The sequence below is a fragment of the Mytilus californianus genome, unplaced genomic scaffold (assembly GCF_021869535.1).
Source record: "Mytilus californianus isolate M0D057914Y unplaced genomic scaffold, xbMytCali1.0.p SCAF_9, whole genome shotgun sequence".
NCBI lineage: Eukaryota > Metazoa > Mollusca > Bivalvia > Mytilida > Mytilidae > Mytilus > Mytilus californianus.
This window is the reverse complement of record NW_026262745.1, coordinates 78,831,263-78,845,804: the sequence shown is the minus strand read 5'-3', so window position 1 is coordinate 78,845,804 and position 14,542 is coordinate 78,831,263. Positions and strand designations below refer to the sequence as shown.

The 14,542-nt window shown below is 32.3% G+C and overlaps 1 protein-coding gene across 1 annotated transcript in view; it reads left to right on the top strand.

Moving 5' to 3' along the window:
* Positions 1 to 14,542, top strand: part of LOC127716383 (AF4/FMR2 family member 1-like) — an 87,333-nt gene that overhangs the window by 54,208 nt on the left and 18,583 nt on the right. The window contains exons 10-13 of the mRNA XM_052222567.1: positions 3,273 to 3,441; positions 3,838 to 5,039; positions 6,158 to 6,281; positions 14,185 to 14,312. Of these exons, the coding sequence (XP_052078527.1) occupies positions 3,273 to 3,441; positions 3,838 to 5,039; positions 6,158 to 6,281; positions 14,185 to 14,312 (1,623 nt within the window). The remainder of the gene's footprint in view (positions 1 to 3,272; positions 3,442 to 3,837; positions 5,040 to 6,157; positions 6,282 to 14,184; positions 14,313 to 14,542) is intronic.

Below are 14,542 nucleotides of genomic sequence, written 5' to 3'. Positions count from 1 at the left end.
TTGGCTTTTCTTTATAAACTACAAATATAAATATTATGCTTAATCCAAAGTCCTAAGTGGGAGTTATGTATAATTTACAATATGTAGGGTAGTAAGTTACTTGTAAGTAAATTACCTAAACTATTGTGACAGTTGATAGGTAACTTGTTTTTGGACAGGATGCACTTGCCATCAAAATGTGTGGTATATATTGTGCTTTGTATTGAAGTTAGATGGTATATGGGTGTATTTCTAACTTTTATCTGACTTGTGGTCCTGCTTTTGTTTTCCATTGTATAAATGATTGATTGATCGTGCTACTCAAAAGTCCAGCAGCAAATATTACATTCATATTTAGAAATATGATGTTTGTAATAAACTTGCACACTGAGTAGGATTTTTAAACTGCCACCTCATAAATTAAGTCTGCAATAAGACATGGCAATCCTACTCAGACGCATTATTCTGTTCCCCAAGCCAATATAAATTATATGATTTCCATGCTTTTGGAATACTATCATTGTTTCTAGGGGTTGTAACTTTTGTTTGAGCTAACTTAACTTAATCTTAAAATTCTGCATGCTTTTAGAGAAGATACAAATACCATTTTGAAGTATTTAGTAAAGTTTCCCCAAGAGAGCACAAGACCACCCAGGTGATTGTATTATCATTGGAAATAGGCAAAACATTGGTTAGGAAAGAATGGTGAATGGGCTGTCATTTCTGTAATACTAATGTAATTGAGAATAACCAATAAACTGTTCTTATAAATGGGAGCATTTGGGACAATCTCTGTGAAAGATTATCATTCTTTAATGTCAGAGATATACTGTACTTTTTTAACATAGGAGAAAGGTTGTTGACCACTTAATGTATTTTTGCAGTAAATACTGTTAGAGGTCAGTGTCTTGTACCTTCAGTGATGTTGTCTGTTGCTATGAGAAAGTGTAGTCTTTGAACCATTTGATGTGAAATATCAGCATTCTGGTTTCATTAAGAAATACTATATGGCTGACAATTTTTCAAAGGTATCAGGTATTTTAGTAGAATGAGAAAAAGTAATTATTAGCTGTTTTAGAATTTGATATGAGAAATCTGCCATATGTTACAATAATGTTCTAATTCAGTCTATTGGATATATTGATTTTATACTACCGATAATGACCTTACGACCTTTAAATCTTTGGTGTGATATTTTGTTCTTTATCTGCACTTTATTACAATTATTATATCAACAACTATGTAGTAGCAGTCTAGCCTCTAGTGTGTGAGGATCAATTGTGACTTGATGAAATCAGACTTATAATAAGGTATTGATGCTCGACAGCTAAGTATGCAGCATTTAAGTCCTCTCATTAGAGTGACAAAATTTCCTGCAGACTAATGCAGTTCCAGATAGCATGTCAAAAGTCGTTAGTCTAGTACAGAGTAAAATTGTTCTAAAGATGCATGTAATATTTGCTGTTGGACATAAGCTCCATCAATCAATCAGTCGGCCAATCAATTTAATCTTATATATTTAAAACTTGCAGCAAAGATATCTTATGTTTATGGTAGTCAATAGGATGTGTTGATAAGGCATAAATATTTATTAACTGTCTGTAACTTTAATGAATACATATACATGTCAAGGATCTTAATGATATCTTTAATGTATTAGTAAATTAGCTGATCATGCTTGTTTTTGGTGTTACATAATCGCTCAAATGTATGCAGATGTTGGTTTTTTCCTTCACAGGTGTTTTTATTTATGTTACATGAAGTTGTTTTGTATGTGTTGAATTCAGAATATAATTTATTTAATGGTTGGTTGGATTTTCTAGTTTTCATCTATTTTATAAAAATTGACCACAGTTTTTAACAAGGACCACATGTTAGACTTTTTTTTTTTTACAAAAGTGAGCGATAACAGAATGTGGAACATTGAATTGAAGGTCTGTAGATATTTGTTTGTCTGAAATCATCTTGTTTATGATTTTTGAGGCCCATATACAAAATATGTTTGTTAGTAGGAGAGCTAGGTAGATATGAACATGTTATAATTTAAAGAGCTTGGGAAGTGAATATATTCTATACAATATTGCAAGGAATCAAACCTTTAATAATTTAAAAATATGCATTAATTTATGGCTTATATTGTCAGAATAATAAGAAGAGGCATACTACTAGTTATTTCAGAAGGAACAAAGGCTCAGTTTGAATAAAATATTATGCATAATAGACACTTCTTTCTACCAAATTACTTTGACATACTTATTTGACTGATTTTACCATGGTGTCCTTTGTTGTTTTGTTTGTTTTGTACAGGAGACACACAGTAACATGATTTTACCCTTGTGTCCTTTGTTGTTTTGTTTGTCTGTTTTGTACATGAGACACACATTAACATGATTTTACCCTGGTGTCCTTTGTTGTTTGACTTTCTTGTACAGGAGACACACAGTAACATGATTACCTGGGGTGTGACAATCAGAAATTAAAAAAAATGATTGAAATATCTCATTTAAAATCAAATTTGTTGACAAGCTATTCTTTCTCATAGATGTGAAACCTGTATTGAGTATTGATAGCATAACAGACTGCTGAAGAGAATCTAAGGATGATTTCTAGATTGATCAATCATCATTGCATAATGTTTGAATAAAAGGGAGAACTATAAATAGAGTAAATATGAATGACAACATACAAATGAACATTAATGTAGTGTATCTACATTACTTATGTTACATTTCACACACTTTTTTTGTCAGATGACTTTTGTAGATCACCAATATCCTCGTTCTTGGACCATCTCTAATGAATAAGAAATGTTTTTGTAGAGCACCATTGTCTTTTGAAAAAAAACTAGCAGTGAATCAGTGTTGATTCAGAAAAAAGTTTTGGGGATCACCAATGCCATTTGACAGGCTTAGCATTAAATCCTTAAAGATCCAGACATATGTTTTGTTGATCACCAGTACCCTTTGACAGTTCAAGCTGTAGATAAGTAATGATTCAGATACATGTTATTGTGGATCACCAGAGCCCTTTGTCAGTTCAGGCAGTGAATCAGTAATGATTCCCACATATGTTATTGTGGATCACCAGAGACTTTTGACAGTTTAAGTAGTGAATCAATTATTATTCAAACATATGTTATTGTGGATCAACAGAGCCTTTTGACAGTTTAAGTAGTGAATCAATTATGATTCAGACATATGTTATTGTGGATCACCAGTGCCTTTTGACAGTTTACGCAGCTAATCAGTAATGATTTTGATCTTTTGTTAAAATGTTTTCTGTTTGTTTTGCAGGTCACCAATGTCCTCTGACAGTTCTAGCAGTGAATCAGGGAATGATTCAGACAGCAGTTCTGATGACAGTAATTCATCTTCGAATTCAGATGATGATGAGGAAGAGGAAAAGGTTCAAGTTAGGGTAGACAGGGTCAAATCTCCATCAAAATCTCCTGCACATGACAAGGTAAGTTAGAATAGACAAGTAGTATAGGTCATAACCCCACAATTTATATGGTTGTGAGAGTAGAAATTAATAGACCTGATTTAATTTCCGATAAAGAAAAATGCAATTTTGTTGTTGATCAGAAAACTAAAGATTAGGAATTTTGATATTTAATATAAATAATAATATAGCCAACAGGCACTTGTTTTGTTTACACATTTCAAACAGCTTGGAAAGTCCTAGATCGATAATGAACTTGGATGTTTTTTTCAGTCATGAGTTAAATGTAATGCATAGTGCCTTCGGTTGATGTCTGCTCTTTGGTCGGGTTGTTGTCTCTTTGACATATTCCCCATTTCCATTCTCAATTTTATACAAGTGAAGTGTGTAAAAAGTTTATATTTTATTACATTTCAGTCTTCAAATTCTACATCATGGAAGTTAGAGAACTTTCTTCCTGGTGATAAATGTCCAAAACCCTCTCCTATAGTATCTGACCATAGCGATGACAATAAAGAACTGCTTGATAAAATCTGCCTAGAATTCATCCATAAAAGTCCAACAAACAGTATTGAAAAATCACCAAACCAGCAGCTTCATTCTGACACTAGTAGTAGTAATGGTGATAGCAGTCCACAGTCTATTCACTCCCCTGCAGAGTCCTCACCATTAAAACCATCGTTGGTGAACGGGATAGCACCTAGTAAAAAAATTAGTTTACACAGTGACAATAGTGATAGTGAAATTGATGTTGTGAATACACCGCAGAAAAAAGTGTCTTTAATGCCACAAAGTGACAGTGGTGTTGCTAAGTGCTTAAATTTTGCTGATTCCAACAAACCAACATTAGGGAGATTATCATCACCCAATAAACCAACATTAGGGAGATTATCGTCACCCAACAAACCAATATCAGGGAGATTATCATCACCCAACAAACCAACATCAGGGAGATTATCGTCCAAGAGATTGAGTTCAGGGTCCGGAAGTATTATCGGACCTGTAAGTAGTGATGATGAGGATGAGAATGATGGACCTCGGAATAATAATAATATGGAATTAAATTTACAAGATATCATCGATTCTGTTGGTACCAAACATACTCCCTTATCGCCAATACATCAGGAACCTGAGAAAGTTCCACAAAAATCTCCATGTTTAAAGACAACCGTGAATAAAGACGCTTTGAAATTCAATGATGGAAAACCTTCAATAGTGGTCCGTCTTAATTTTAAAAATGTTGAACACTTGATAAAGAACAGAATAAAAAAGTCACCATATCGTGATAAAGTAGGAATTAAGTGTGAGGAATTGAAGCAAAATTCACCATATCCTATCATCAAATCACCAGATCATAAGTTTCATGACGAAACTGCCAATACTGAACCCCAGGAAATGGATTTAGATACAGACTCAGAAATGGCCAATGTCCATATTGAGGATTATAGTTCAAAAAATGTGTCTTCTTATTCTTCTTCACCTCATAATGAAAAGTGTTGGAAACCTAGTGACAAAATTAGCATTAAACGCAAAGAAAATGCACCTGAAAAAGTGTTCACAAAAAGACGAAAAATCACGCCGAAGACAAATAATAAATCAACAGAAACTGCTCAACAAGAGTAAGTGTTTAATCTTATTTGAGTGTTGCTCAACTAGAGTAAGTGTTACCTTTTGTCTATTGCACAACAATAGTAAGTGTTTAATTTGTTTGTGTATTTTGGATTTTACGATGTATTCATTTGGATTATTTAAAAGCTAATAATATCAAATGGTATGTATACATTAATTTGAGTAGGTAAGTATACATATTGTATACATCACTGCTGACAAGATTCAGTAAAAAATTGACAACAACTGATGATTGAAAGAGGTATATATTCAACATTTTTCTTGACAATTTCCTGAAAAAATCTTACACAAGACAAATGAGAGATGATCTCATGAAAGAGCATAGGTGTTAACCACTACAGATTTTCCGTATTTTACACAGAATCTAAATGCAAAATTCAGATCATGGATTTTATTCACAGAAGTACTGTTTCCAGTTCATTTCAGAAATAATTTTTTTTCACCAAAGTGCCAAAGAACACATATAAAACATGATAGAGATAGAAATTTCAGAAGCATTCAGAACACCTCTAATTTATCGTCTGTTTTTACCGATCTTTCAAAGTATGTAGCGAAAGGTGGTTTACAATTATGAAAAAAAAATTGAGCAGCTCTAAAAGCTCTCTGTATTTTGCATCTCATTTTTGAAAATTTTTATGGGGCATGCCACCAGACCCCCCTAGCAAGTTTACGCTTACCGTTGATACTACTGAAAAATACTGCGAAAATGGTTGATACTACTGATAGACTGAATAGGGATAAACACCTCTGAAATATTTGTACAGTAAATTATATCTATAAATAGAGAGGCTTTATGTATACTACATTGTATGTTAAATGTAGGAGCATAACCAGATTGGTGGTCAAATACTCAACATTAACCAAAAAAATTAACTTTATTTCAACTTTATATTAAATTCCTGATTTTAAAGAATGTATTACAAATGTCACTAAGAAGGGAATATTGTAAGCACCTGTTTATATCTCCATCTTAGTTTGCCTAGGTCATGTTTGATTTGCATAGTCTTTAGATAATAACAACACTTGTAGTCTAGATTTGCTAAATTCATAGACACTTTTGTGTTAGGTTGATTATGTTTGTCCAGAAGTTCCATGATTCTACTTTCAGGAAAGACAGCCATGAAGATGACCATAAATGGGACAGAAAGCGGCCCCTGCGGTCGACAGAGAGTAAAGGTCCTCTTAGCAATAGTAGTAGTTCTAGTCATACAGATAAACCAGAGTTTGAACTGGTAAATATACCCTGTCTTATATACAGCCCATGCATTTTGTCTTTTCCATCCGTCTATGGTGGGATTGGACACAGACGCCACAGAGTGGGCCAAAATTCTAGATTGTCCCCTGTGGCAACCTCTTGCCCTACAATAACAAGTTCTAAAGTGTGAAAGCATAATTTTGTTTTCAATATTTTTTGTGAATGTGATATTAGATTTGAATGGACATGTCGGTCTATTTCAAAGCAGAGTTTATATTTGTATATCAACATGTTCTCGTTCTGAATATGCTTTTAATATGACATTGGATGTTGAACTGTCATCCATCATCATAGTTTTTGGTCAATTTTCAAATGTTTTTTTTGGATCTTCAAATAAATAACACATGCAATTATCATTACATAAATCATCACAATAATGTGTGTCTACATGAGCAACACATCTCCTTTAAATATTTTGTCTTCCATGGGTTGGATAAACTAAATATGTCTGAAAATCCACATGCTGCCTAAGGGAGGTCTGCCCCACCTTCTCCTTTGAAGCCAAAAATTTGTGTCAGTACTATTTTTATACGACCGCAAAAATTAAAAATTTTTTGGTCGTATATTGGTATGACGTTGGCGTCGTCGTCGTCGTCGTCGTCCGGCGTCGTCCGAAGACACATTGGTTTTCGCACTCTAACTTTAGTTTAAGTGAATGGATCTCCATGAAATTTCACCATAAGGTTCAATACCACGAAAGGAAGGTTGGGATTGATTTTGGGGGTTATGGTACCAACAGTTAAGGAATTAGGGGCCAAAAAGGGGCCAAAAATAAGCATTTTTGTAACTTTCAGACAATAACTTGTCTGTAAGTGTATGGATCTCTCTGACATTGTACCACAAGGTTCCATATCACAAAGGGAAGGCTGTAATTGATTTTGGGGGTAATTGCCTCAAAATTTTAGGAATTAGGGGCCAAAAAAGGGGCAAAAAAGAAGCATTTTTCTAGTTTCATGACAATAACTTGTGTGTAAGTGTTTGGATATTTCTGAAATTGTACTACAATGTTCCATATCACAAAGGGAAAGCTGGAATTGAGTTTGGGGGTAATTGCCCGAAACGTTTAGGAATTGGGGGCCAAAAAGGGGCCAAAAATAAGCATTTTTCTAGTTTCCAGACAATAACTTGTGTTCAAGTGTATGGATCTCTCTGAAATTGTACTGCAAGGTACCATACCACAAAGGGAAGGCTGGGATTGAGTTTGGGGGTGATGAATCATAAGGGGGTTCAAAAAATTGGGGGGGGGGGATTTTTTTTTTTTTTTTTTCTTTTTATTCCTTTTTTTTTTCTTTTAAAATTTTCCATTTTAAGTTGGTTATTTCTGATTTATATTTAAAAGCAAATAATAATGATATGGTAGGAGATACACACCAAACAGGATGTGTAAATTATTATATAATAAGTATTGTGCAATAGCAAGAAATTTTCAATTGCACAGTATTGCACAATAGCAAGAAATCTTCAATTGCACAGTATTGCGCAATAGCAAGAAATCTTCAATTTAACAGTATTGCGCAATAGCAAGAAATATCCAATAGCACAATATTGCGCAATAGCAAGAAATTGTCAATTGTACAGTATTGCGCAATAGCAAGAAATATTCAATTGCACAGTATTGTGCAAAAGAAGATACTTCGTATAAATTGCTTATTTCTTGATCAATTTCAATGGGGTTTTATTCTTGAATTCTTGGGGTTCTTTAATATGCTGAATCTAACTGTGTATTAAGTTTTTGGATTTTGGGCCCTGTTTTTAAATTGGTCCACATTGAGGTCCAAAGGGTCCAAAATTTTAACTTTGTTTGATTTCATCAAAAATTGAATTATTGGGGTTCTTTGATATGCCAAATCTAACCGTGTATTTAGATTTTTAATTTTGGGTCCCGTTTTTTAAATTGGTCTACATTAAGGTCCAAAGGGTCCAAAATTAAACTTAGTTTGATTTTAACAAAAATTGAATTCTTAGGGTTCTTTGATATGCTGAATCTAAACATGTGTTTAGATTTTTGATTATGGGCCCAGTTTTCAAGTTGGTCCAAGTTGGGGTCCAAAATTAAACTTTGTTTGATTTCAACAAAAATTGAATATATGGGGTTCTTTGATATGCTGAATCTAAACATGTATTTAGATTTTAGATTTTTGGCCCAGTTTTCAAGTTGGTCCAAATTGGGGTCCAAAATTAAACTTTGTTTGATTTCAACAAAAAATGAATATATGGGGTTCTTTGATATGCTGAATCTAACCATGTATTTAGATTTTTTATTTGTGGGCCCGCTATCAAATTGGTTCATATTGAGGTCAAAAGGGTCCACAATTAAACTTTGTTTGATTTCATCAAAAATTGAATTATTGGGGTTCTTTGATATGCCAAATCTAACCGTGTATTTAGATTTTTAATTTTGGGTCCTGTTTTTTGAATTGGTCTACATTAAGGTCCAAAGGGTCCAAAATTAAACTTAGTTTGATTTTAACAAAAATTGAATTTTTGGGGTTCTTTGATATGCTGAATCTAAACATGTGTTTAGATTTTTGATTATGGGACCAGTTTTCAAGTTGGTCCAAGTTGGGGTCCAAAATTAAACTTTGTTTGATTTCAACAAAAATTGAATATATGGGGTTCTTTGATATGCTGAATCTAAACATGTATTTAGATTTTAGATTTTTGGCCCAGTTTTCAAGTTGGTCCAAATTGGGGTCCAAAATTAAACTTTGTTTGATTTCAACAAAAATTGAATATATGGGGTTCTTTGATATGCTGAATCTTACCATGTATTTAGATTTTTTATTTGTGGGCCCGCTATCAAATTGGTTCATATTGAGGTCAAAAGGGTCCAAAATTAAACTTTGTTTGATTTCATCAAAAATTGAATTATTGGGGTTCTTTGATATGCCAAATCTAACCGTGTTTTTAGATTTTTAATTTTGGGTCCCGTTTTTTAAATTTGTCTACATTAAGGTCCAAAGGGTCCAAAATTAAACTTAGTTTGATTTTAACAAAAATTGAATTCTTCGGGTACTTTGATATGCTGAATCTAAACATGTGTTTAGATTTTTGATTATGGGACCAGTTTTCAAGTTTGTCCAAGTTGGGGTCCAAAATTAAACTTTGTTTGATTTCAACAAAAATTGAATATATGGGGTTCTTTGATATGCTGAATCTAACCATGTATTTTGATTTTGGACATTGGACCATAATAGGTAAATTAAAAAAATTGAAGTTCTTAGACCACATTCTTTCTGTGTCAGAAACCTATGCTGTGTCAAATATTTAATCACAATCCAAATTCAGAGCTGTATCAAGCTTGAATGTTGTGTCCATACTTGCCCCAACTGTTCAGGGTTCGACCTCTGCGGTCGTATCAAGCTGCGCCCAGCGAAGCATTTTATTTTCTTTTAAACTCATTTTAAAAGTCCCAATAAATATTAGCTTATCTTGCTTTGTAAAATGCTAAAATTAATCTGAATAAATTTCTAAAGTTAATTGCTTGCTTTAAAACAGTATTGCTTCATATGAAATACAGATTTAATTATGATGACACAGTTGGAATAATGTTTTTGATTTGCATAGATATTTATTTAGAATGAATCTGTATTATTGTTTTGATATCTTTTGATTGTTTTGATATCTTTTGATTGTATTGATCATGTTGATATCTTTTGATTGTTGTGGATGATGAGTAGATATTTAACAATCTTTATTTTGACAAGCTGTAGATATGTTGGTCAGATGTGTAAATAAACATTAAGGTCATGGCTACTACAACATAAAAATCATAACAACTTTACCTACATAATATATACTTTATAAATAATTAACAGAAGTATCCTGTTGTCGAAAATGCTTTTTATAAAGATAAATATAATAGTCAGTTCTTAAGCATGTTAAATTCAAGGTTAATAAGTCAATCTTTCTGTATTAATGTATTGCTGTTCATATGCCAGATAGGATTTAAAAATTAAATCCCTTCAGAGGTGAAAGAAAATCTGCCCTTTCTTGTTCTAACATTTTTTAGCAGAATTTGTGGTAGAACTGGATTTCATGAAAAGATTAGCAAGTTCAAGATTGACAAGAATATAAGAATAATAATATAAGAATATTTATTGTTCCACATTAAGTAAAGGTGTAACAATCAATAATGACAATCTAAAATTTATAACCCCTCTTAAGTTCTATGAATTTAAAATAGTTAACATGGATACTACAAATATTCATTAGCCTAAGTTCTTAAAAAAAATTCTGCTATGGACACAATACGAAACCACTGTCAAAGACCCCAAAATTTTTTTTTCGTAAAAACTTCCATCACAAGTCAAAAAAGTTTAATTACATTTCAGTTTGATAGGAACATGATCAACTTTCAAAACCAAATTGCATACAGGTCGTTAAATATGGAAAATGAAAAGTGTTAACAAGTTATATGCATTAGAATGATCACATTAAAACATACTCATGGGAATCATTGACAAGCTCTCTACATTTAATCTGTCACTACTCTCTTTATTGCATTTCTTTATGACCTAATGCATTTCTCCTTTTTTTTAAAGCTAGAATATGTTCTTTTGAAGATAATGAACCTTTCATAGAACAATACACAAGAAAACAATTGTTTAAATGCAATCCCATAAATCAACTTCATAATCATATCAAAGAGGGCAGTCAGTCTCTTGTAAACAAAATGAATGGAAACTCTGCAAAATATTGATTTAGTAACTTGTATCTTATTTCCTGACTAAAAAGCATCAGCTAGAATTAAGGGTAGAAAGATCTATCAAAATTAGTTCTGCCGTGCAATTAGATCCTCAAAAAGTTTGTTTGTTTGCATGTAGCCTTGTTTTTGCGGAACCCCAGTATATGTAGAAATTTAAACATGGGATTGACAAGAACTGAAAATACTGGCAAAAAGCAAGTGTATTCTTTACGCTGATTCAAAAAATACTTTTAAAAAAAATCATTGGTTATTTTTTATTATAAGAAAATGAACAAACACTTGTACTATTTAATGTTTAAAAGAACAATCAGTCAGTAAAACTACTACTGGGGTGTCTTGATAACCTTTACTATTCATGAAAGTCTCGCATGGTCGGCTCAGTAAATGAGACAAAGTTAACAAAGTAAACAGTTAGCAATTACTCCCAATATAAACCATCAGGGGGTGGATCCTGATTGCTTTTTTTAAAATGGTTACACCAAGAAAGAGCTCAATTTAACCTCTATTTGATAAAATATTTTAGTTATCTTTCCAACTATTTACAGGCAATAGGTGTCTCAAAGGTAGATAGTTATGTTAATTTTCTTGGGAAAAAAAGGATAGAAAAACCATTACAAATTTTTGTGCTGCTTACTTTGGTTCATAATTTTAACTACAGTGTAAGCCAAGATAAAAAAGGGATCTATGTCTTATTTACAGTTATCCTATTGTAAGGCCTGATCGTGTTGTACATGTGTGGTTAAAGTTAAAACTGTCAGTATTTAATTCTTGGTGTTTTGGCTTTTACATCAATTTTAACATTAAACAAGCCTTATCAAAATGAGAGTAATTGAAACATGCATTATAAAATTGAATGAAAAGATAAAACCTAAATTTACTTTCCAGATGATCAACACTATTTGTGTTTCACAGATGATATTGTAAACAGAAAAATACAACAGCATCTGATAGCTTTTAGGAGAGACTAAAGAATTCTAATCACACCATTCTGCTTGGCAAAATCATTGATTTCTGTTTATTCATAATCATGTTTCTTAATTTCGTCTTGAAATAATTTTGACTGGTAAAAAATAAATCTTTTCAAAACTAACATGATATTTGTATATGTTATGTCAATCAGTGTGCCCTACATTTATCAATTGAGTTTTGACACCTTCCATTCAAGGCAATAGACATGTTGTTATTACACTTTTCATTATTCAAGTGGTGTACATGTTTACGTTAATCTTAATTTTACTTCTCTCCATTGTGTTGTTTTTTTATTTACTTGTCCAACTAATTTTTACTCTGGTATCTGACAAGCATAATTGTGGAACTCTGTATTCATGACTTTTATAGACTCGCAGAGAGAGCCATTGGTTGTTATCTACTGCTGAACACTGTACCTTGATTTTAGGTTTTATTGTTTTGTTGGGTTGATGTCTCATAATAACTCATTAGTATCAAATACCTTTCATCTCTTCTTATTTTTTATGATTCAAATTTGCATTATCATAGTGTAAAAAAAAAATTCAGGCATGTTTATTTCTGATGACTCTCCTTATGTTTTTTAAAGACAGTTTAAGTGTGCAGTTGCATTGATGATGGTCTGGTTTAAACTGGTTTATGAAATATACATAAAACACAGAACATGGGAATGCTGCCACAATACTCACACAATGTAACAATATGTAAAGAGATAGAGCTTCACAGTTACAAGTTTTATACCAGAAAAATGTAGATTCATGTGACCCTCATTTTTAAATAACTCCTCTAAGTATTAAAATAAATTAGGCTGGATAAGGAGTTGCTAATTCAAAGCATCCCAGGAGTAAACCTTTCCTATCCTTTTAAAATCAAAGACACTCAGGGGCAGATTCAGGCGGGGGCGTGGCGGGCATGTGTGCGCCCCCCCTAAAATTTGCAAAGCATGGGTTGTCCTGAGCTTAATAAAGAATATTTAATAATTTTACCTCCAAAAAAATTAAATTTGTGCCCCCCTAACCTAAAATCCTGGATCCGCCCCTGACACTTAATTTTGGAATTGGTATCTAGATTTCTGCTTCTCTTTTTCTATTTCTCATTTTACACAATTATTATGATTGATAAGGGTTAGTCATTTACCTATTTTTCTACCAAATGTACTTTTTTGTCATTTATTTTAAAATGTCTTTTGATTTACCTGTATGTCACACCTGATTGTAGTCATGTTTGTATTTTGTTTACTGATTTGTAAGTCAAGAGTATGTTTAGGTCACATAGCCAGTAAAAAGAATAATTTTATGTAAACTATCTGTTCCATATTGTAATTTTTCTGTCATTAATTAAATAAGTCATTTAAGAAACACTTATGTGAATTGAATATAAAGAATATCTAAATGAGTATGATAAATCTGCTGAACTACTATACAACTTTTTCTTGCCCTAGTTTTTGTGTCGTCTGCAGGCCAGACTTAGACAACCTGCTTCTTGATGTGTGTGCTATTGTTGTAAAATTATTTTGGTTAAGAAATGGGTACCCTAATTTATGTCACTGTAAAAAGCAAAGATGAGCATTACAAAGGGATCAATTCTGACCTCTTGTATCATCAGTGTCAAACTTTGTTAATCAAGAACTACCTGAAAACAACTTGACATGATTCCACCAAATAAATATTATTAAACAAGACATGAAATTGTGCACCTGCAATTTAAAGCATTTAATCTAAGTGATATTGATGTTTCCCATACCAAAATCATGGACTTAGCTATATCTGCTTATATTGTAATTTTATCCTTAACTACTTTAAAACTGCTTGACAGAATTCCACAAAACTTGCAAAGATTCTTCTATAGGACATGAAGTTGTGCACCTGCATTCTTACTTTTAATCTGTATGATCTCAAACATGGACCTCACCATTTCTGCTAATATTTTTTCATGACTGAATCAACATACATCTTCCTTTTAATCGATATGGTACAGATATCTTAATTAAATATATACAAATATCAAAAAATTGAATTTATAATTATAAGGCCGTATGTCTTGAACACAGCTAGACTATTAAAGTGGTTGGAGATAAAAGAAAATGACATACAAAAATAAAGTATATATGTTTTCATATTTTATGCTTGTCAAAACATGAATCAAGTATTAAAATTGTAGTAAGTTTTTTTCTGAGTTTTTTTCAAAAATTTTAACTGTTTTGCAGGTGGAAGACCTTAATGGCCAGGCTAACAGTGATGCTCACCCGTCCTCTGTAGAAACCATCTTCAATCGAGAAGGAGACGGTGAACACGAACCTTTCAGTCGCAAACCAGTCAGGAAACCAGATGAACCGTAAGATATTGGTTTATAAGATTAAATATTGGTACCAAGAAGAAATCGGATGAATTTCAATGAGACAACAACCCAGAATCACAAATTAACAAAAAAGATCTTAATGGGTCACATTGTGGCCTTTGACAAGTTTTAATTGATTTCAACAAAGACAACAAAAGATTTTACCATTTTCGTCATTCTTAATTTGACAGACAATTACAGCCACTTATGAGCTGGCACTTAATGTA